The sequence below is a fragment of the Ornithorhynchus anatinus genome, chromosome 3 (assembly GCF_004115215.2).
Source record: "Ornithorhynchus anatinus isolate Pmale09 chromosome 3, mOrnAna1.pri.v4, whole genome shotgun sequence".
In the NCBI taxonomy this organism is placed as follows: domain Eukaryota; kingdom Metazoa; phylum Chordata; class Mammalia; order Monotremata; family Ornithorhynchidae; genus Ornithorhynchus; species Ornithorhynchus anatinus.
The window spans coordinates 30144273-30169049 of NC_041730.1; the positions used below are offsets into that span (position 1 = coordinate 30144273).

The 24777-nt window shown below is 38.3% G+C and overlaps 1 protein-coding gene across 1 annotated transcript in view; it reads right to left on the reverse strand.

Moving 5' to 3' along the window:
* Window positions 1-1248: 1248 nt before the first annotated feature.
* The window catches only part of PDHX (pyruvate dehydrogenase complex component X), a 67468-nt gene continuing 43939 nt past the window's right edge, over window positions 1249-24777 (reverse strand). Inside the window, exons 6-11 of the mRNA XM_029060086.2 lie at window positions 21262-21436; window positions 19800-19947; window positions 15239-15297; window positions 9826-9984; window positions 4607-4671; window positions 1249-4220 (exon numbers count right to left, since the gene is read on the reverse strand). Of these exons, the coding sequence (XP_028915919.1) occupies window positions 3956-4220; window positions 4607-4671; window positions 9826-9984; window positions 15239-15297; window positions 19800-19947; window positions 21262-21436 (871 nt within the window). The 3' untranslated portion in view covers window positions 1249-3955. The remainder of the gene's footprint in view (window positions 4221-4606; window positions 4672-9825; window positions 9985-15238; window positions 15298-19799; window positions 19948-21261; window positions 21437-24777) is intronic.

Genomic DNA, 24777 nt, shown 5'->3' on the forward strand with positions numbered 1-24777 from the left:
AGCAGGACATCCCAGTTTTTTTTTCCCTGCCTGAGTCATCCCCAGAGGTAGCAGAGGCTCCTGAGGAAAATAGCAAAGGTCCTCGCAGCTCCTCCTGAACAACTATTTGTTTACTTGCAGGAATGTGACCATGCAGGATATCCAAAGGTTCCCCTATCACCTCTATTTAGGGTAGTGACACTTTAGATCAGCAACCAATACGGGCAGGGCGAGTGTTGGGAGAAATGGGTGGCAGCCATGGATTCCTTGGCTCCTGTACCAGAAGGCAATCAAAGACCTGGATGACTCAGAACACGGTTTCTCTGGATTGGACCAGGTCCTGAGCCACTCAGAGAATCATGGTTCTATTGTATTCTAATGTTGACAACCTAATAATAAAAAGCATGCTTAAATCTAGGGTCAGGCTAAAAATCATTTATTATTAAGTTTCCATTTCATCAGTTATTGCCTGACCCCATTTTTACATCCCAGGTTTTGCCCCATCTTCTTTCCAAAGCAAATTTAACAATGCAAATCAATTAAAATATTTACTTATTTCTTCTCCGATTACGCTATCTTTTCCTCTACTCCCTCTCACTTCTGTGTTGGTTCTGCACTTGGATCTGTACCCTTTAAGCATTTGATATTCACCCCACCCTCAGCCCCAGAGCACTTATGCATATATCCCTAAAATTTATTTTAATGTCTGTCTCCCTATTTTGATCCTGAGCACCTTGTTAGAAGGGAATGTGTTTACCAACTCTACTGTACTCTCACAAGCACTTTTATAGTGCACTGCACACAATAAGTACTCAGTAAATACCTTTGAATGATTGATTAAAACTATTTTATGTAAAAGATTACTTCAGAAGCTTAAAGGTTGAAAACTTAAAAATAAATGACACAATGTATGTACCAAATCAGAATCCCATATTTTCAAGTAAATGAGTGTTTCCATTACTAGTTAATTCTAATCTGCAACCCTCTTGCTCTTCCATTTCTTTGCCTCAGCTAAGCAGAAATTCACTGTGCTGCAATGTGTAATGAGGATAGGTTTTATGAGCCTAGAATCCAAATACCATATTTCTTTTCACTTCTAGATATTACAGAGCTCATTAATACAGAATATTACCTCATAGCCCTATCTTCCAATAGGATGCATGGATACTGGGTTCATTTTGGGTACTCAATCTTAAGAACTTGATTGGAACTGCAAAGCTAAATCCAAGGTAACTCACAATTGATTAAAAAATATTCACCACAGAAAGATTTGAATATGACAATACTTTTATTAGGAAGCTGAATTTGTAGTTAGGAGTGGAACACTTTGGTCTAGAAGAAATTAAAGTATCAGTTGAAAATAAAATGTTTGCTTTTCATGTTAGAGAACTCTTTACAACTTGATTTTTATTACCAAATTATGCTAGAGTGTTTAACTCGTATCATTTTGTATTTTTTTATATTCACTTTGTAGATAGCTACCAATAACAAGGATACCATAAAGGAGGTCTGATAGTGTGGCTTTAAAGAGAAAATATGTAATACACAGTTCAACAACCTTTACAATACTCCTCTCTTAGTACATAGATTAAAAGCTAGATAGGTGAGTGGGTTCCTTCCCTAATTAGTATTATCAAAGACAAAATCAATCAATCTTATTTAGTGAATGCTTACTGTGTGCAGTACATTTTATTAAGGGCTTGGGAGAGTACAATATAACAGAGTTGGTAGACAGGCTCCCTGCCCACGAAGAGCTTATAGTCTAGAGGATCCAGGTAACAGTCAGTAACTTTATTTATATTTGCAGATGACATCTTTGTACAGATACCATAAAAACAGAAAGATGACAAAGTATGTGGACCCACAAAACTAGAGATGCTCACATCTTGATCCAAATTTGAATAAGAAATCAAATTCAGAGGTAGGCCAAACTACATAAAAAGTTATGCTAAGAAAGAATATCATTACCAGTAATTAATATAGCACCTTCCTTGTAAGCTGCTCTTCTTGGCTAATACTTCCATCAGCTATCCATCCTCATAACAATCCTGTGAGGTAGGCAAGGCATTATTCATTATTCCTTTGTCACAGATGAGAAATTGAAGCACTAAATTTAGAAATTCCTACTCTCCAGTTCAGTGCTTCAGGACTTATGGAATTCTAATGTCATATCGTTTGGACATAGCTCAAAAGCAAATGGCTTCATTTAGACTGACCTTGAAAGTCACAACTTCATCTCATCATCATCATCATCAACGGTATTTACTGAGTGCTTACTGTGTGCAGAGTACTATACTAAGCGCTTAACTTGTGAAATAAGACCCTTGCATTTAGGAGTGGTATTAGTTTATTCTAGCGGTTTAAAATTTTCAACTCTTAAGAATGTTTGACTAATGCTTTCATATTTGAAGTTCAAAATTTAAACTGAAAATCAGACCAATGGATTGCAGTGTGTTTTAGGTAACATCTGGGAGTTCCCATTATAATAGTATCCTGCAATGTAGAAGTTAAATAGTTCACAATGTCGTATACTGTTTCTTTATGGTTGTATTTCTAACTGAATTACATTTCCATTTCACCCCGTTCTCATTTATGCATCTTGGAGTTATCAGGGAATTCCTATAATCATGAGATAGTTTTGCCTAAGAAGTGATCTGTACTTGAATGCTGATCTTGACTACAGATTGGACTAAATGAGGAGTTGTACTGAGTACTCAAGAATAACACAAATCAAATTTTACCACCTGGCTATTTGCCCTATTTTATAACTCTCTCTTCTTGGCAGATATTCCATAAATACTAGAATTACAAGGTATTACATTTCATAAAAGTCACCCAAGGAATTCTAATTTTATTTCTGACGCAGGTTCCATTTTATTACAAGATAATTTTCTGATTATTTCGAACTACCGTCTATACTTTTTAAGACACATTTATCACACTTGTGCTGCTTATACTCTACCAATCAGTCACCTTTACTGACCGTTTACTATGTGCAGAGCACTGTACTAAGCACTTGGGAGAGTACAATATGACAGAATTAATAGAAACGTTCCCTGCCCATGCCAAGTTTACAGTCTACTCTGGAAAATCAAGAAAAATTAAAATGCATGGGAAAACATTTTACTTGAAATTAAGAGTAGCTTTTAAATACTTTTAGGAAGGAGAACTTATGTGGAACATTGATTTAAATAAGTGTTGTCAGCATTATGTTATCATTAATTATTTTCTTTTTCTGTAACTGTCCACCTCAAGTATTAATGGTATTAATTGTTAATCCATTCCTATGCATCTTGCTTCTGCAAGTTCACAGTGGAACAATATTATGAGCAGAAAGAGTCTGGACTCCCCTCACCGTAATAACATAAACATACAGACCTTAGGTGTCTCCATAATCCCTCACAATGAAATCCAGCTTTCAAAATGGGTGTCAGAACATTTTGCTACTCATTTTCAATGCTGTGGTTCAAATACATTGCTGGAATCATTCTTGAAAAACACAGCTTAACTTCAGTCAATGGATATCACATTCAATTTTAACCCAATATTCATCATGAGAAATTCAGATTTCTATACTTGAAATGTTCTCATCTATCTTCACATTTTATAATCATTTTCTAATCTGAAGTACATATAGATGAAGAATAACCCTTTCACTACTTGATTGGTTAGCATGGAATTTGAGTATATAAATATCCTCCTTCCTTTGATTAGCATTTAAACCCCTTTAGCTTTAAAATATATTTATTTTTAAAAGTTGAACATGGTCAAAAGATGGGTCAGAAACATTTCTCCCCAAATAAACACAAATAAATTAAATACTTTATTTCTCCATCTTCCACTAAGCATTTAAGTTATTTTCTTCTAGATGATAACTTTTTAGTAACAACCTGTACAATGGTTGTTACTAAACCTGTACAATGGTTGTTACTAAAGAATGGGTCTGAGGCAAAGACCCATTCCATTTTAAATCATTTTATAACAAGGCAAGCCGGATAGGATTCTCTAGGTTCGCCTTAAAGTTTTCAAGAAACTTTGAAGCCAGTTCGTCATCTACCACTCGGCAATCACTCGCCATGGAGACCGTCATACGCTGCTGTTGCTGCAGTTTGGCATTTCCTTCTTCATCTTGGGTAAGTCTGAGTTCTGGTCGAGAGCTTCCCACAGCCAAAATGCAGGCCTGAGGAGGGTTTATTACTGCTCTAAATTCGCTGATGCCAAACATTCCCAAGTTGGAAATACTAAAAAGCAAATAAAAACGACTGAGTTATCAAAACCTCTCTTTTAAACACGCACAGTCTTAATTTGAATATGTAAATACATTTATCCTTTTGGCAATGTGCATGGTTATTTTTAAATGAACTGATTCCACCAAGGGGAACAACCAATTCAGTGCACTTGAACATTGCTTTCTGATGTTCTCAAAGGTTCTTTGATATGAAAATACTGATAATGGCCTTGGAGAGGTTTTCTCCTTAAGGTTTCTATTATCTTAAAGGGTAAATGTAAAAGAGGATGAACTTTCTGGGGTAAAAATAAAATGAAATGAAGAAAACCTGTATTTTATAGAACAAGTCAGATTGTTAAAATCTCTTATTCTACTGGGAATTAGGATTTTCTATTTTACCTAAAAGATCCTCCTTGATATTCTTCTGGTAACAATTTTCCATCTCTTGCTTTCTTTGCCAGAGCCTAAGAAAATGAAAATAGAAAAATGAACACCCAAGATATTCAATCAATCAATATTGTAGAAGATTATTCCTGCCAATTGGAAGATTTTGCCATATAAATTCAAACATTTTTGTTAACTGAGCCTGCTCTTTCCCAGTTGTGCCCTTACTTAAATTTTCCTCATGTTTCCTCTTTCTCTTCCTACTGATATTTAAAATTCCAGGCATTTTTAATACTAATTTTTCAAATACTAGAATGACTGAAGACCATTAGCCATTTTAATGAGCGCAACATTTTAGTGAGCTTCTAGTCCCCAATTATGGTGGTTTTTTTTGAAGCAAACTCATTGCTAAAATTTTAGCTGACCCTACTTAGCTTTGTAACTCTGCCTCACCAGTTTGGGGTGAGGTGAGGGACAGAGACAATCTCTCCCAGAGAAACACTATCAAAATTTCATCATCTTTGGATTAAAAAAGAAGCACACAGGCTGGTTTTCCTTTATTTGTAATAACACAAAAGCAAGGGCGTTCAGGTTTTCTGCTCATGACTTAACACAGAAATATTTGGTTATAGGTCAAGCAAGGCTACTGGGGGAAAGTAACAATAATATAAATGGCTGGAATATATTCAAAATAACCAGAGTCTCTAATGAACAAAATTATCTTACAGAACATGAATAAAAGCCAGACTAGAATAAAGATTAATTTTTAGTATAACAATCACAGATGGTAGCTAATGAACAATAAGCTACAGATTGTTTTAATTTCCTTAGACAAAAAAAGTAGGATTTTACCACCAACTCAAACTATCACAGATGTGAGCAGTGATTAAAAAGGATTTGGATTTGAAATAACAATGGAATGGCTAATTATACTGATGATGATGATGATGATGATGAAAGGAGATGGACTTTGATCTGTGCTAGCCCCCAGAATCTAAGGAGCAAAGAGAAAGCAATCTGCAAATGTCTCTTTCCTTAAATAGGCAATTTGTTGATAAATCATTGACCATGACTTCAACAACTGTATTTTTTACGGCATTTGTTAATGCTTGCTATGTGCCAGGCACTGAATTAAGTGCTGGAGTAGATGAAATCTAATCAGGTTGGTCACAGTTCATGTCCCACATGAGGGTCACTGTCAATCTCCACTTTACAGATGAGATAACTGAGGCAAAGAGAAGTGAAGGGTCACACGGCAGACAAATGGCAGAGCTGGGAATAGAACCCAGGCCCTTCTGACTCTCAGGCCTGCTTTAGCTATCCACTCGGCCACAGTGCTTCTCTATTTAATAAGCATGTACTGGATGCAGAGGAGACACTTAGGAATTTACAAGAAATAGCGAAGAAATAATCCCTTTCCTCGAGGAGCAGGAAAAGACAGATGAATACAAATCATAAAGATACAAAAGAAACCAAAGCAGAAAGACAGATTCAACTAGTGAAAGCAGTAGTGAACAAAAATGAGTCAATACATACACTAAATAAGCAGATTTACACCTGAGTAATCAGGGTGATTAATAGGATGTCCTGTCCAGTGAGGTGGGGATTAATCTGGGAAGGCTTCCTGGAAAGCATATGTCGGGGTTTTTAGGTGGACTATCAGACCAGTTCTCAATGACCACAATGGACTGTACGAGAGCTTTTAAATTGCAGGAAAATTTAGTTGGGTATAAGGAAAAATGCCTTAAGTGGGGGTATATATCAACACTGGAGCAGCTGAGAAGCCCCCATTCTGGGACATCTTTAAAATCAGGAACAGGCAACCAGCCATCTGTCCTGGATCGTTTACGCATTCTTCTGCTTGGAGTCAGGAGGCTGAACCAGGTGACCTCTTGAGATTCCCCTCCCAGCTCCACTATTCTATGCCTTGCCTCCAGCAAAGAGATTTAACATGGCATTTTTTTTAAAAAAGATCAATGACATCATTTCTTGATGAAAGAAACACACTCTACTGGGCTAGGAGGGGTAACAGATGTTCAAAATTTATTTTTAAGAGGCAGTGAGAAGTAAAGAGTAAGTTTAAGATGATAAATAATAATAATAATGATATGCATTAAGCACTTATTATGCACAGTACACTGTACACTATACCCAGGTGCCAAGTTTGGTCAGAGCCATGTTTGCTGATGGCCCCACAACCTGAATTCCGGGAAATGAGTCCAGGCTATCTCCTAGTAAATCTTGTGGTTCTAGAAATTCCAATCCCCACTCACTTCCCTTGGAATGTGGATGTGCAAACAGCATGGTGGGTACTACTTGCAAAGGCTCCAGTGATATTTATTGGCCAAAGACTTGAAAGGTACTTTAACGGCCTAAGAAAAGATGTGATAATTTTTTAATTGAATAGTTTCACATTCACTCTTAAAGTAGGCAAGCACTTTTATGATTCTGTAAACAAAATGATTATTGGCAAGGATATTCAAATATGTATGTGCCAAATCATTTAGCAACTGCTGTATTAACTTGACTTTTCCCATTCCCATAGCTTAGATGAAGTATTAAAACAGCTAGATGCTGAGTTTCAATAAACAGAAGGACAAAATCATTCAGGGAAATGGGACAGTAAAAGACCAAATCTGCTGAAGGCATTTGTACAAGTAACACTGTCCCAGTCTTCAAATACAGTGTTCTACCCCTTAGTTGTTGCAGAAGAGAGGGATCCAGGAACATGCAGGCAACTGAACCCCAACTGTTCACCCCTGGGGTGGGAATGGAGGAGGAGGAGGAAGGATGGTGATCACCTCACCCACCCTGATTCACAGGGAGTAAACCAGCCAGACCTGGGAGCCCTGGCATAACACCTTTCAAAGATTTTAGCAACCAAGGGCAGGGAACGTGTCTGCTAATTCCGTTGCAATGTATCCTTCCAAGCACTTAGTACAGTGCTCTGCATATTGTAAGTGCTTGAAGAGTTCTCTTGCTCTGCCCATCTGGATCACTGCAGGTCAGAGAGCAGGTACTCTAATCCTGTCTTTGCCAATCCCTAATTTAATCATTGGCACATCAAGACAAGTGCACATGTCCCCACTCACATGCTTGTTCACGCACCAGCCTGGCCCTGTTGTCTTGCCTATTTTTGCCAAAGCATCCTTGGGAAGCCAAGAAGGGACCAGGGAGGGCCCAAGGAGGGTGCTGCCTCTCCTAAAAGTGCAAACATAATCGGGAAGAGATGGAGACGTCCACAAAGCCGCAAATTAATGACATCTGAACGCAGGACCCGTCTGCTTTATATTCTAGCATTTTCTCCCTCCTACCTGGACCGTGAGCCCCATATGGAACCAGAACAGTATCCGGCATGATTAACTTGATTGTTTCTATTTGTTGCCAAATTGTACTTTCCAAGCGCTTAGTACAGTGCTCTGCACACAGTAAACACTCAGTAAATACAAACGAATGAATGAATAACTTCTATCTGTCCCACCCTTAGAACAGTGCTTAATATATTAGTAAGCGCTTAACGATTTCATTCTTTTTTAAAAAAAAGGATGCCGAGAACTTCAGTTCTCCAAAAATAAAGGCCAATATTTCAGAAATCATAGCAGCAGCGTGACCTAGTAGATAGAGCACAGGACCTGGGTCAGAAGGACCTGGGTTCTATTGCTGCCTCTTCCAGTTGCCTGCTGTGTGACCTTGGACAAGTCTCTTAACTTCTCCGTGCTTTAGTTACCCCACCTGCAAAATCAGGAGTAAAACTGTGAGCCCCAAGTGGGCCATGGGCTGTGTCCAACCTAATTACCTTGTAACTACCCCAGTGTTTAGAACAGTGCCTGGCACATAGTAAGCATTTAACAAATGCCAAAAAGAAATGCTGTCTTTGGCAGTTTACTGAATTCTTCCAGGTCTGTGTTTTTTAAGCATAAAAATAAAAATTATAAAAAATTAGAAATAAAAGAATAATGTCAGGCCACCAAATCATGGGGATGCTATGTGGAATTTTAAAATTGGTCTCTTAAATGACTTTTAGATTTTTAATGGTTGTGATGAGAGATTGACAACATTTTTTTTTTTGTTTTCCTTCTCCTCAGAAAGAGATTTACTCAAGTTAAGATTAGTGGGGGTTTTTGTCATCTTCTGACAAAAGTTCGTGCCAAGTTTACACTCCTGACAACATCTAACATTCAAAAGGATGGCAACCAGCTGTCCTTTACCTTCAGCAAGGTCCAAATAAGAGGAAATATTCTCCAGTTGTAACATGAGCGTCTGAAGCACGATATAAGGGACACATTTTCACCAGGGAAGGATGTGGGGGTGGGGGTTTGGGGTTTTTTCAATGGTATTTGTTCCCCTTTCAGAGCCACACCTGGAGAGTTTCCAGGACTCTACCAGTCTCAACTATGGAAGAGAGAGTCAAGCAGAGGCATATCCATTCCATTCCTAGCTTGGGCAGTGGCTAGCGCGTGGAAGGCAATCTGTTACAAGTCAAAACTCACCTGGGCTGGGCAGCAGCGGCATGGGAAAGAGTCGAGGCTGGAGACTCAAATTTACCACGTGGAAGGCGGCAATGGTAAACCACTTCCATATTTTAACCAAGAAAACTCTACGGATACACTACCAGAACGATTGCAGATCTGGGAGATGTGTCCATGGCATCGCTATGATTAGGAGATGACTCGACAGCATAAGACAAGAATGGTATTTATTAAGCGTTTACTATATGCCAGGCACTGGGGTAGATACAAGCTCATCAGGTTGGACACAGTGCCCAAGGTCACACAGCAGACACATGGCAAAGCCGGGATCAGAACCCAGGTCCTTCCGACTCGCAGGCCCGTGCTCTATCTATTAAGCTACACTGCTTCTCGTTACTATACTCATGAAATGGGCTTCGTGAGGCTTTCTCTGAAGGTCGTTAAAAGGTGGCAGAATATTGCCTCTTTTGTTTGGCTTCTAAGTGGTGTGGCCGAAAATAAGAAGATGGACTTTTCGGAGTCCCTTCCGGACTCTGCTCAAATTAAATGATGGGCTTTGCTTATCTAGCCCGTCACTCGGATATTTATCTGCAGGATGTTCCATGCCAAAAAAGCACTATGTGGCAACCCGTGCTTCTGCCATGCACTCACTCGACTGTCAAGCTGCATTTACTTTAAAAATCACCCTTTGTCTAGATTGTACCTCAGCTTTAGGTAAGAGAAAGTTGCCGGATAGTCTTACATTACTGTTGATCTGAAACATACCTTGGCAGAGACAGCAATTTCTTGAATTCCCTTAGTGGCAGCATCTCTAATGATTGGTGTAATGAGACCTTTATCTGTTGCCACTGCAATAGAGATGTCGACGGAGGGCAGCTGCTTCGGGCCTTTTCCATCCCAGCTCACGTTCACATCTGGCATTTGCTAGAAGAGAGAAGCAGAAGGACATCTGTTAAAGCAGCTTCGATGCAACCAATTGCTGGAAAAACAGAAAAATAACACACCCCCCTGCATTTTACAAAGGTAATTAACTGAGGAAGAGACTACAGTTTTAGTCTGAAGATCACATCTGTTTTAGGAACAGCCAGGAGCAAGAGCAAAAAAAAAAAAAAAGTGAACTGTTTGGTCTCAAGAGAAGCTTCTCTTGGAACAAAGGTGAATTTTCACACGCCTGACAAAAGAAGGTGAGGCCCTGCTGAGACCAAAGTGATCTAAAATTATATTAAGCACTTGGAGCTTTAGTAGTAGTAGTAATAGTGTGTATTTATTATTATTATTATTATTATGGTATTTGTTAACTGTTTACTATGTGCCAGGCACTGTACTAACCACTGGGGTGGATACAAGCAAATTGGGTTGGACATAGTCCCTGTCCCACGTGGGGCTCACAGTTTCAATCCCCATTTTCCAGACGGGGTAACTGAGGCACAGAGAAGTAAAGTGACTTGCCCAAGGCCACATGGCAAACAAGTGGTGGAGCCGGGATTAGAATCCATGACCTTCTGATTCCCGGCCTGTGCTCTATCCACTATGCCAGCCTGCTTCTTGTGCTTCCTAGGTACAGAGTATTGTATTAAAAACCACACAGGTGAGCATTACACATGGTTCATAGCCCTCCTGGGGCTCACAATCTATAAATGAGGTGGAGAAGGGTTTGGCAACAGACACAATAGAAAAGACAAAATAATAGAAATACAGAATGAAATAAAAGATAAAAGCCTTAGGGTAAGTAGTTAAATGTGTCCAAGAAAGCATCTCCTTTTTGTGATCCCATACAGGTATTCTTGAAAGGTATACAAGTCAAAACAAGATAATGCCAATCCAGCCCGACCTAAAAGCAGCGGTGAAACAGAAGCAGATATTTGCATTTTCAAAAGATGTGAATCTTTTTCATAGCTTCATAACAACATGGCACTTAAAATAAAACCTGTGACTGTAAACATAGTCCTCTGGGATGGAGGAAATAGCAGCCCAGGTAAACACTAGTAAGGCAAAAATAAAGAAGTTTCTTACAGGTTTCCCGATCCCATCACTCCTTTAAATTACACATTGATGGAGAAAAGAAGTGCCTCAGGCAGTTCTCCGCACAGAAGAAAATGCTATTACCACTAGGAATACGCTCTGAGAGTGTTGCTCCACCGAGGTGACATCGAGGGAACGCATTACAGTGTCTTGCCAGTTTTGCACAGAAAAGGGAGAGAAACTCTATACCAAGCCTGGGAGCATCCCTTTTCGTACATATAACCACTTTTGAAAACAAAAGCTTTTATAGAAGTGGAGTACAAGCAAGAGTAGGACCCAAAGTTCCATGCTTGGTTTTCTGGGGCACTCTTTGATCTGCAGGGAGATTTATGAACTGTTAACCAGCAGGAACAGTTTATATAATACAAGGTCCAATGCTAAAGAGGATGCCACCATATTACATTTCAAGTCTACTTCATCCTAAAATATGCAACCCTATTATAGCTGTAATACCTTCCCCGATTAAGCCCTCTTTTCCACGGCTCCCTCTCCCTTCTGCAACATCTGTGTACTTGGATCTGTGAACTTTGGGCATTAGATATTTTCGCCTCTTCCTTAACCCCACAGTACTTTTATATATAACTTTAAATTATATATTGCAAATGATTTAGTTATATTTGTGTCTGCCTACCCTCTAGACTGTAAGCTCATTTTGGACAGGGAAAGTGTCAGCTCTGTTGTACTGTTCTTTCCCAAGTGCTTAGTACAGTGCTCTGCACATCAGTGCTCAATAAATACAACTGATTGATTAATTAATATTGCAGCAATTTTACAATGTCCAAATACTCAGGGTACATAAAAAAGATGAAATGGGGCTTTCTCCTTTTCATCCTTAAAGACTGAAGTTGAAAAAGTCAGCTTGAAAAGGGAAAGATCTAAAAACCCATTTTTTGTTTCAAATTCTTTAACAAAACCTGTTGGTGCTATTTAAATAAAAACAATTAACATTCATATTGGCAGTTATAATAATGTAGGTCTTAGATTTGCATTGCAAGATCATATACAATCGTTCTTCTTTTATTTTGAAAATAAAAACAACAAAGCTGGAAGTTCAACATCGCATGTTTGAAGATGTGAATCCCACCAGAATGATTCAAACATTAAATCCTAATCCAGAATTATTTTCTTTTTTTTGTCACCTCAGCTTTTCCGTAACCAATGCCAATGTTTTTAAAGACTTCTCCACCTCTAAGAAGGATGGATTAACTTTTAGTTTGTGCTTGATGCACTGGATTAGAAAAAAAAGTGAACAACTTTGTGGAAAGTGATGGATGACAGCTGAAAATGTGAGGACTGTGCCACTACTAAGGGATGTGACCCAGGTTACCCCTTAGGCTAGCAAGCCTCCTCCCAGTACCCTCATCCCCACACAAAATGCATGTAATAACAATAATAATAATTATGGTATTCGTTAAGTGCTTACTATGTGCCAAGCACTGTTTGAAGCACTGGGGTAGATACAGTTTAATCAGGTTGTCCCACGTGGGATTCACACTTTTAATCCCCATTTTATAGATGAGGTAACTGAGGCACAGAGAAGTCAAGTGACTTGCCCAAAGTCACACAGCTGACAGGTGGCGGAGCTGAGATTAGAACCCATGACCTCTGACTCCTAAACCCATGCTATTTCAGCAGCGTGGCTCAGTGGAAAGAGCCCGGGCTTGGGAGTCAGAGGTCATTGGTTCAAATCCCAGCTCAGCCACTTGTCAGCTGTGTGACTGTGGGCAGGTCACTTAACTTCTCTGTGCCTCAGTTACCTCATCTGTAAAATGGAGATTAACTGTGAGCCTCACGTGGGACAACCTGATTACCCTGTATCTACCCCAGCACTTAGAACAGTACTCTGCACATAGTAAGTGTTTAACAAATACCAGATCCTCCCTGCCATAAAGCCTAGCCCACTTCACAGCAGGTGGACTTCCCGCTCCCTTTACACCCTCACTGGAGGGGAAGGGGCTGGGAGTGGCAGGGGAGAGGTAGGGGTAAAGAAGCACATTTTAGGAGGCAGATGACGTGGCACTGCATATAAACAATAACATTCCCTGAAAGCACGCACAGATCCGATTTCAGTTTGGCTAGGGCTCAATTTGGATCCAGTTAGGTGCTGTACATGGACTGGGACTAGGGTAGGACCATTCAGGCTGGGTCCCAGCTTTCCTCACCACTTAGGACTTATTTCCGGCTGCTCCCCAAAATGTGCCAGTGGGGAAGGCCATTCCAGCGTCTCCTAGGAGAAGGTGCACAGAAAGGTAACTGAACTGGCTAGAAAAGTAATGGGACATCTTCTATCTCCCTACCTTTTTTTTCAAAGGTATTTGTTTAGTGCTTACTATGTGCCAGGTACTGTACTAAACACTGGGTATATATAAACTAATCAAACTGGACAGTGTCCATGTCCCACATGGGGCTCAGTCTTAATCCCCATTTTACAGATGAGGGAACTGAGGCTTACAGAAGTAGACTGACTTGCCCAAGGTCACACAGAAGACAAGTGGCAGAGCCAGGATTAGAACCCATGATCTTCTGACTCCCAGGCCTGTGCTCTATCCACTAGGCCATGCTGCTTCACAAAATCAAAACGGACAAAAACTAAAGATGATGCTCAAAAAAAAAAAATCTCTGTAGTCATACCTGAAACCAAGCCAGAGGCGATCTGAAGCAATTTTGATATCTCTGTTTTGCTCACTATGCTGATTTCTCAGGTTTCTGATTTAATATTTTGTGCAGATGTGTGCATAACAGACTGGTGATTCAGGCACTAGCAATACAGATAATTGCACATTTCTAATCAATATCTCTAAGAAACGGGCAAAAGAGCAATAGCATGTGAAATGGACCTGAATTCTAACTCACTTTTTCTATTCATTAGGGTGCAAACATTGTCTACATTAAAGTAACTTGAATAAGTACAATGAAGAACTAAGCAAACAGCCACATGTTCAGCTGCCTTTTTTGCCAAGCATAGACTATATGCTTTACATAGATTAAATAGTTTGTCTTTCAGCCACCAACTAGCAGGATCCTGGAAAGCTCTACTGAAAGCTTTCGACTCAGTTCTAATGAGCTGAAGAGACTATAACCAATTTAAGAAAATTGTTCATTTATAAGGGTATTATCAATTAGCTAATAGGGAGATTATTCTTAAGGAGCAAGCTTTGGCTATCATACAACAATTGCTGTAAGCTAAACGAAACATGGACACAATTATTTGATGACTATCAAGCCGGGGGGTGGGGAGGAGGACTTCTTAGAAATTCTTCTTTAATTTACCCTAGTAATAGACCGCAATTATACTTAAAAAAATAAAAGAAACAAAGGAGAAAGCAGAAGCAAATAAGATACTAAATATAGGCTAGATGACTAACAAATTCAGTTTTCGAAAACTTATGTATTTCTGTCCTGTCAACTAGTTTAAACAGGAATCACATTTTTCTACTGAGACTATATGAAACAGTGAAATATAATACCGGAACAGGTGAATTCTTAAGGAAAAATTTTTCAAATTTTCCCCCAAAAGTCAGAAATGAACTTTCCAGAGTTTGGTCAGCATTGTAACGCATTTCCAATCAGCTCCGGGAAACAAATGCACTTTGAACAAATAAGAATATTGCCGTAACTTGCACTGCCAAAATACAGTAACTTTCTCATGCAAACTCTGATAATAAAAGATCAGTGCCTTTTCCTCCATTCACTACAGGGACAGAACCCATAAAAGCAATCTACCCATGAAATGCCTTCAGAAAACAGTTGTTCTTAAAATGAGAATTCAGGTATCTACATGATGGATGACTATACTAAATGAACAAAAAGGGATGCTGCCACAGATGTCCTTTATTCTTCAAAGGTAAAAATACATATACTCTCCAATCATGTAAGGACAAAAATTACTGACAAAGCAAGACAAAGTCTATTTTAACTCTTTTACTTCCATATCACATCAAAACCACAAAGCACTTGAAGAAATTTCAAGAATGGAAACTTGGATTATAGTCCTTATTTAGGAAGAGAGCTTTGGAGGTTTTAAGTCAGAATCCAGACAAAAAACAACTGCAAATAAACCTCAAGTTCAAAAGGTTCACCACTGTTGAGGGTTATAAAAAGTTAAGCGATTATCATTATTATTAGTACCAAGCACTTCAAAATTTCTGTTACATACCTTGAGGGTTACAGCTATTGCCTTGATAATAAAGTCATTTACTGACACTTTAATGTTTTCTGAAAGAGAAATATGACAAATATGAAACTGGCAGGCTGATATGAAAAGCTTTAAAATTTCTTAGTCAATAAAGGTTTCTTCATTAGCAGTAGGACTCCTGAAAGGTGAGATGTAGAGTGGGCAAACTCTCAGTTCCAGTGTATAAACCATACAAAAATAGCATAATACTTAATACAACAGTTATTCTTTGAAAGCATATCACATATGGGATTTGAAAAAAGCATAACAGCTGCAATCACTGAAAAGGAAAATCCAATACTTCTTATTAGCACAATTTAAACTGTATCCTCAGAATCCAGATCATTGCAGACTAGAGGAGACTCTAAATTTGATTATGATGTGTCAAATCAAACAAGATGCAGAATAATGCCAGAAGTAAAGCAATGTTAGCTGGGATATTAGTACAAGGGTCCATAGCACACGACCCTTTTTAGTCAATTTCCCCCAGTGATGGTAAAACAAATGTGTATTTACTTATAAACACATGCAGCACTCAGTAATTTCCTGATCCTAATTGAGAAACAGGGTAAGGATGCCTCCTTGATATGCCAGAAGCAGTTATGAAGAAGCAGAAGGGAAAGAGGAATGGAACAAACTGCTGTTAGGGCAGCCACGCTGGGTCTCTAGCCTGCCATGTTGAGGTCCCCCCAGTGGTTCACAGGGGCCCCCTCCAATTATGTAGAAAGAGTGTGGGGGAAAATGGCTACATTGAATTACACTTGTTAAAAGAGCTTGTGGGAAGAGACTGTTACCTTACGCATAACCAGTGCTATGTGGCAAGATACAGACAATCGGCTGCAACTTTACACCTAAAGTAGCAACAATTCCAAGGCATGCTAAAGATTTCTGGAGGAGATAAAATGAAATATCTGAGGCTTCAGGCTGCTGCTCCAGTACACAGATAAGGTGACTGGTGGCTTCCAAACAATGCAGATTCTTCTGATGTGACTATCAGAAAATATATAGACAGTTTTTAAACAGACTTCTAGCCATAGTTCATTTATCTGTTACCCTGGTTTCATACATATAACATAATCAATATACTCTGCTCTTGTCTCATTCACCAATTAGTTCATTTGCATTATAACAGGAAAAAAATAGGCTAGGGAGAAAATACTCAATACCAAATTATACCAGCTAAACCTTCCCACATAAACTTTATAAGTAGAAAAGAGTTTCTCCCTTATCTATAGGTCATGAGATATTATGAACCAATTTTGCTGCATGGGTCCTCAACTGAAAGCCCTTAGTCTCTTTTCACTTTCACCAATGCCTGGGGGCAAGGGTGCCAACTTGTGATTTTGAGTGGAGGTGAAAACATGTGAAGTATTGGGGTGATGCTTCAAGGGAATGGGGCTTTGAAAATTCAGGGAAAGAAAAGAGGGAGAAAAAAGAAGCTAAATGGAGGGGAAGGAGCTTAAGTAAGGAAAGGTAACTGGAAGGGGAGGGAGCTAGACAGGAGAGGGAGAGAAGACGAAGAGGAGAAAAAAGGATGGAGGAGGAGGAAGATAATGAAGAAGGCTAAGAGGGGGGAGAAGGGGAAAAGGAGAGCAACATAATGGCAACCCATCCTTTCCTGCACCTCATCCCCACTACTGGTCCCTGCCACCCTAGCTCTCACCCAGAGAGCCTGGCAACCTGGGGGATCCACTAGGACCATGGTGCGGGTCAGAACCCCAGGGCCAGTTATAAGCCTGTGAGGCTGCAGTTCTGGGCTATTCCCTGGCTCAGGTAGCTGCCCTGTTTGTGTGGAGGCAGCAGGCACCTGAATGGGAAGCTCTTGAAGGCAAGTTTAAAGTCTGTTTGGCTGACCACTGCCCCTGCCTAACCTGGAGCAGCAGCCAAGCCCATGTCAGGAAATGGTATGCAAGTATAATACACACACACACACACACACACACACAAAAATGACATTCTCCTTTACCAGGTCACCTTAAACAAAAGCTGAGAATGGAATCCTTCTGTGACCTTCAAATGGCTCTGTTCAGGTGGGATATAAGCACTGACAATCACCAAAGAAAGCACAATCCTTCAAGAAACTGGCCACCTCAGAACAAGGACAGTGAAACTCAAATGTCACCAAACAGGAATAGAGTCTTGCCCAGGAGGAAGAGATGTACTTTTTTTTATATTAATGCACGTCTCCCCTCTAGACTGTGAACTCACTGTGGGCAGGAATGTGTCTGTTGTTAAACTGTACTCTCCCAAGTGCTTAGTACAGTGTTCTCCACACAGTAAGTGCTCAATAAATATGACTGAATGAATGAATCAATGTCAGGCAGGCCAGCAGAAAGTCAAATAGTTTCAGTGTCAATTTCAAGAGTAAGAGCAGTATAAAAATCAGACTAATCTGTTTATTTAGATAAACTATTTTAGATTGAGAGTTGAGAGAGATTCTAAGCAAAAAACTTGAAAATTAGAAAAATGAATAAATAAAATAAATTTGGAAGGGCCTGCTGGGAAGTCTTTCATGAGACAACTGGATGAGCATGGTAAATGACTTCATGAATACAATTACATGGACAGAAGTGCTGCTTAGATTTTAGATTCTAATTTACAGTTATGACTGAGACTTAATGGTCCACCTGGAGCTCATCATGTAAGAAGTGTGAATATGGCCCAAGACTTTCAATAAATTAACTTTCCAAATGTTTCCCTAAATCTTTATTCAGAGCTGAATTAATAATGAACCATCAAAACTTTATCCAAAGCAAATCATGTCAAATCACTTTGGTTAGACCTTCCGGTTGGATGTACGACAGTAAATTTAGCTCCGTAGTACTTCTCAAGATTTCAGAAAAAAAAACCAACTCCTTTGCTTCAGGCACCAGCATCTGGAGTGTGAAATACTGCTAAGTAAAAAGTTTTTTGAAGCTCTGAATTAGAATGTTCTGGGTATGCAAGGAAGACTAGCATTTACAGTCCAGACACCAATTTCCACACAGCTGCAGAAAGATTATAGTATACCACAAAGCAAGGCAACTTTTCCCAGAGACAACTAAATTGCAAATTCTAGTTCTTGTTGGCAGGATGTTGTTCAGATCACATACAAATGGGAGTGTGAAAGCTTCAAACTACTGTGTGCATTTTTCTCTCAATTTTTCCTGTAAATTTTTCTAGTTAGTTAAAACTTCTGCAAAAGTAGAACTGTTCTTTCAATTTAAAATATCAAATGTTTAAGATGCTTTTGAAAACGATCACAATCATAATTCATTTGTGAAATAAATGAAGTATGACCTTTCAAAAGAGGGCACTGAGACCTAGAGATTTTGATTTGCCCAAGATCAGATACAATGGGCAGAATTAGCTATGGGAAATTAAAAAGCCCTAATCGAATGGGCTTATTTTATTTTTTTGCCATTCTGAGAGTAAACTGGATTACTCAATCCACGGCATCACTTGATACTCAAAAGTGGCCCGAACTGCTACTGCTTCCTGAGTGAAAGAGACGATGGTCAAAAGACTGCTGGCATGACCCCGAGAGGCAGCTGCACCTTTTGAAAACCAACGCAAATGTGGAGAATTGCAGATTCCTATCCCAAAACAAAATGTCCTTAAAAAGAGTGATGAAAACATTTAAATAATTGTTGCTGGTCTGATGTTAATTATTAGAGACCAGGAGAAATTATAGGTTTGGGGAACAGCATTCACCTTTGTTCAAATCACAACAGAAAACTAATACAGTAAAACATTTCAGAATCAATCCATGAGATTAAAAATGGTAGTGTGGAAATGAGATGCATTCAAAAATCGATTTCTCATTTGATTAGGAAAGAATGCCTTTGACTAAGCCAGTTGTAAAGAAGTTGACCTTCTTTTATTTTTGATTGGGAGCCCCCTCAAAGGACATGGACCGTGTCTAATTCCTACCCATGTATTATATTCCAGCATTTAATACAATATTCGACACATAGTAAGTGCTTAATATATATTACTACTACCACTTAATGCCCCTGTGCAAACATATGTGTGTGTGTGTGTGTGTGTGTGTGTGTGTATATATATATTTATGTTTGTTTTGCCAAATAGAGTGTAAACTCCCTGTGAGCAAGACGTGTCATTTTATTCTGTTCTTAGCAAATACTTAGTACAATGCACTGCGCCAAGTGGGCGTTCAATAAATGCTACAATTGCTACTTTTCTCATCCCCACAAATGACTAGAATTTCCTCAGAATTACAGAACTCAAGGAGTCCATGTGAAGCACTGGCACCTCAATCTGAAAATCTCATTCAATTCTTCTTCCCCACTATCATCAATATTTACTGTGCCCCTACTGTGTTGTCTGATAAACCCTTCTTAATTCCACAATGTGAGTCTATCCAAAATGCCAAATGAAAACACATGCAATGGCAGAATTAACTGTAAACAGCAGAGAATAAAAAACTACAATTAATAAACTTAAAATGCTTTAGGTGAGACATAGTCTACTTTTGGCAAGTAATGGCCATATATGGGAGGTTAGTCTTTGCACTTCATTATCCATAGTCACCTTTACTAACCTTTGACCAGATCTTGCCTTATTTTTAAGATAGCTTCAAGGTCACAATCAGTAGTAGCATACGCATGAGGAACAGTACTTTTAGATTCAGTTAACCGCTTGGCAATAACTCTCCTAATGTTGCTGGCAGGGATTTCAGTAAATGTTCCCTGAAAAGAAATGACAATCTGTTTATTAAACCATGGGTGGTAAAAGACAATAACATTTCATAACTGGGCTCCTGTCCTTACCATAAAATACGGATACTTTTGAATTGTGACATGCACCAAAACTTACAGCTACAATGAAGAACACTCAAAATAAAAAAAAAAACCTTTAACCATTAGGAATTAAGATTTTGAAAGGTGTGTAAGTACAACAAACTAAGGTTTCTATGGGGCAAATGGTGATAAAATTGAACACAATGGTGTTCACTATGTTTATATAACATCTTAGCCTCATAATTTCACAGCACTGCATTCACATTATCTTCTTAAGGATGAAGAACATTGGAATTTTTTCCCTTGAAACATTATTTTCACAACTACTTAGCAGGATCATGTGGTCACATTAGTATTTAATAAGTCTTGATTTAACTCAAGCCTGCACTACCTTTTTCTTCACCTCCACTATGCTTTTATGTATAGAAATGAAAGCATTTCTGAATGCCTGTCTCCACTTTTCATCACAAAACCTCTGATTGTTGAATTTATTTTTTACAATCCTTGAAGATTTATCTGATTTATCCAGAAACTAAAAGATGCACCCAGAGTTGGTAGCTGAGATATGACATTCAGTTCTTCAATGAATAGAACAGGACATAACAGTTTGTATTCAGAAAAATCCAACTTTATGTATAAAAATGAACTGTTTCAAAACTAAGCATGTTCAAATTTAGGATTTTGAATGAAACTGGCACTACAGTATCTTTCTAGTTCCTTTCCCCACCACCGAGATTCCTTTCTCTACGGTGTTGATCGCTATTTCTCCTTTAAAACAGCCTTTGATTTACCCTCAAATCAATTCTACTCCTAATCCACTGACTGAAAAACAAAACATATTCACAGGGGAAAAATCTGAAGATTTGTTTGTGTAATTACTGAGATGAGGAAGGGAAACGATCAGAAAAGAAACACCTGACAGCATACATTCTGTGATGAGAATATCAAACATTTCCAAAGCTTAATAGGAAAATAATTACACCACAAAGTGATTATATAAAGTAAGAGTATTGCAGGAAATTATTCAGCTCCTAATCTGAGACCATCATGAGGTGGGTAGGAGGTACGGTTAATAATCACCATTTAATATAATTTTTTAATTATGTGAATTTCTGGCTATTAAAAATAGACTGAGTTAAGGAAACTTCAACCTACCCCAAAATATTAATGTGACAATTTACTTTGTAAGACACTCTAACCCCCAAAATGAACCAGGAAATATATTTTATCAAGTTAAATCAAGTGTTTGAAAAAAGGCATCACCAATGCATTTGGCTTTCCTGGAGTTGAAACAGGAGGAACCATTGGTCTTAGATATGGTACTGACTCAGCTGCTGGAGAGGCCAAAGTTGCTGCAGTTACTTGTGGGGGTGCAGGAGAAGCTTTCAATTCGGGAATTTTCCCAGACTCCTTCAATTGCAAGAGTTTAAGAGCATCTCTGGAAATGAGATGGAATTAAAAAACAAGAAAAAGGATGAAAATGTTAATTTAGAACAGAAAATTTGAAAGGTAAAAATTAATTCTTTACCTATGAAAAAATAAAATCCAAGATTAGATTGAGAACAAGTTAATGGTAAAAATCAATCTAAACATTATATTGAGCCCTTACTGCATACCAAATACTGTACTAAGTGCTCAGGAAAATACAATAGAATTAGTAAATATGACTTCTGCCTCAAGGTGCCTACAACCTAGTGAGGGAGACAGTCACCTAAAAAAAGCAAAAACATGTAAACCAGGAAAAAAGAATGAGTAAGTAGGAAGGTAAGTAGGGATACAATGAGAATTCAAAGTACTTTATCCTGCCAGGTTTTTTTGTTTGCTTTTTTTATGGCATTTGTTAACCACTTATTACATGCAAGGCACTGTACTAAGACTGGAGTAGTAACCTGCTAATCATAATAATGATGGCATTTGTTAAGCGCTTACTATGTGCAAAGCACTGTTCTAAGCACTGGGGAGGATACAAGGTGATCAGGTTGTCACTCTTGGGGCTCACAGTCTTAATCCTCATTTTACAGATTGGGTAACTGAGGCCCAGAGAAGTTAAGTGACTTGTCCAAAGTCACTCAGCTGACAAGCGGCGGATCCGGGATTAGAACCCGTGACCTCTGACTCCCAAGTCCGGGCTCTTTCCACAGAGCCACGCTGCTTCTCTATCAATCATGTCCCACATGGGGCTCATAGTCTTAATTCCCATTTTACAGATGAGGTAACTGAGACATAGAAAAGTTAAGTGATTTACCCAAGGTCACATAGCAGATAAGTGTCAGAGTCAGGATTAGAATTCTTCTTCTGACTCCCAGGCCCATGTTCTACCCACTAGACCACACCGCTTTTCTGGTCCTAGGGCCTCATTGCTTACAAAATAAACGGTGTTTTACCAAACTAAAATCCAAATTTACTTGGACTAAACTCAAAGAGAAAGAAGTTTAGTTTTATCAAGTCATTTGATGGATAATTTATTAAATAAAAGAACTGTGGATGGGTAGGATCTAGTCTATGTGCAGTCAGGAAATCACTAAAATATTCAGAAACTGACAGATTTATCACACTCGTCCACAGTGGTGGTATTATACAGCAAATCAAGTCAGTTTATTGGCAAAAATCCAGAGTTTTAATCAGTATATCAGCATAAGTAAACATCGACTAGACTACTAAGTAGACTGAAAAGAAACATTACAGATCTGCCTTATCACTAAAAAAATGGAATTTCTTTGCATCTCAAAACCTATATGCATTACACTATAACATGCCAAATAACTCAATCTGATATTCTTACAATGCACAAAAAGCCCAGAGTAATTTATCTCAATTTTTAAAAATCCATCATTTTAAAATACATTTAAATTCCAACCATATTTTAAATTTAACATAAGTTTTCCACTACAAACTGATTGCAATATTATTTTGAAATCAGCTGAATGACGCACGATGCATCAATTTAGAGACCAACTAGGCCTACCCAAGTGAGTTAGCTAGGTTTTTCAGTTTCCTTTGACCACGGGTGATCAGAGGGTCAAGAATTCCAATCCAGGCTCTGCCACTTGTCTGCTGTGTGACATTGGGCATGTCACTTCACTTCCCTCTGCCTCAGTTACCTCATCTGTAAAGTGGGGACTAAGACTGTGAGCCCCATGCAGGACAGGGACTGCATTTAACCTGATTTGCTTGTATCCACCCCAATTGATATTCTTGAGAAACACGCTATTTTGTTTTACCTTCTAAGTAAAAAAGATGAAATAGAGTGTAAAGACTTAAGAGTTGTAAAAGGTTTAATGGGTAAAGCTCTCAATCATTAAACAGGCAAATAAGAACTCTATTCTGGCTGTTAGAATCACTGGCTTTAGCAAACTTCTATTGATGACTACATATTAAAACATGCCATGTTCTGTAAATTTTTTCACCTAAATCACGGCTATTTCATGTAATTTAATTCTGTGCAAAATAGAAAAAGCATGAAACTGGATTAATCTCAATTTTAAATACAGATGGGCAGAGAGATGGAAATATATTCAGAGTGGAAACAAATGACATCCTGGAGATCTACGAGCATCAATAATTATTTTATATTAAAAAAAAATCAATTTTGAATGCTTCATCGTGAACCACACTGTCATAAGAGATATAACAGTAAATCAAATCAGAATTTCTTCAAATTCTTTCAGTGGTATTTGTTACACAATTACTATGTGGTACATACTGTATTAAGTACTGGGGTAGATACAAGATAATCAGGTTGGAACAGTCCATGTCCCTCATGGGGCTCAGAATCCTAATTCCCCCTTCCCCCTCTTGTTTTTTTTTTTTTTTTTACAGGTGAGGTAACTGAGGCACAGAGAAGTTATGTGAGTTGCCCAAGGTCACATAGCAGACAGGAGGCAGAGACAGGAATAGAACTCTGATCCTCTGATTCCCAGGCCTTTGCTCGTTCCACTAGACCCACGCTGCTTCTCCTGCTTTCAGAATTCAATTTGTCCCAAATGGTTTAGAAATTTCTCCCAAAATGTATCCCAAACAATTGCTCTTCAAACAAAATTGCATATGCATTAACTGAATAAATACTATTAAAATAAGCTTTTTGAAGGTCATCATCTAAAGATATTCATAAAGGATAGAAGTTACACTACTCTTCCTAAAAATGTTTGGGACCTGTCATGAATGTTTCTTTCTGTTACAAATTAAGTAGGCAGGACAGAGATGAGAGTGGGAATACGGAATGAGTAAGAAAGTGTTTGATTGCCTCATGACTGACTAGAAGAGATAATATGAGTACTTGGTATGAAGCTTGAATTGGCTATAGAATACAGCATTTATTTTGTTTGCTAGATATTAAGGGATCAAGGAAACACCTTACAGTTCTTCCAAAACAAAGCAAAATGACACTGACATAGCATATGTTTAAACACTATTTAAACAGTATATAATACTAGAGTGCTTCAATATTTACAACCATTTATCATTTTAAAATAACATAAACAAAAGAGTAAATATTAAAAATAATATGACCAAGTTGATCCCTTTTGTTTAAAAGGCACAAGAAGAACAAGTTTAAAAGACATTCTGAAGCTATAATAATTACCTTCCTAATGAAATCAATGGTACATCTCCATGGTGACTAAGAACTTTAATTAGATATCTCAGAATTCCAGAGGGTTCTCAGCTGCTATGAAGTAGTTACACACCATAAATTACTGCTATGCTTACATAATTATAAAGCTATCTGATAACATTTCATTACAAATGATACACCATCAATTTAGCTCAATTTTACACAAA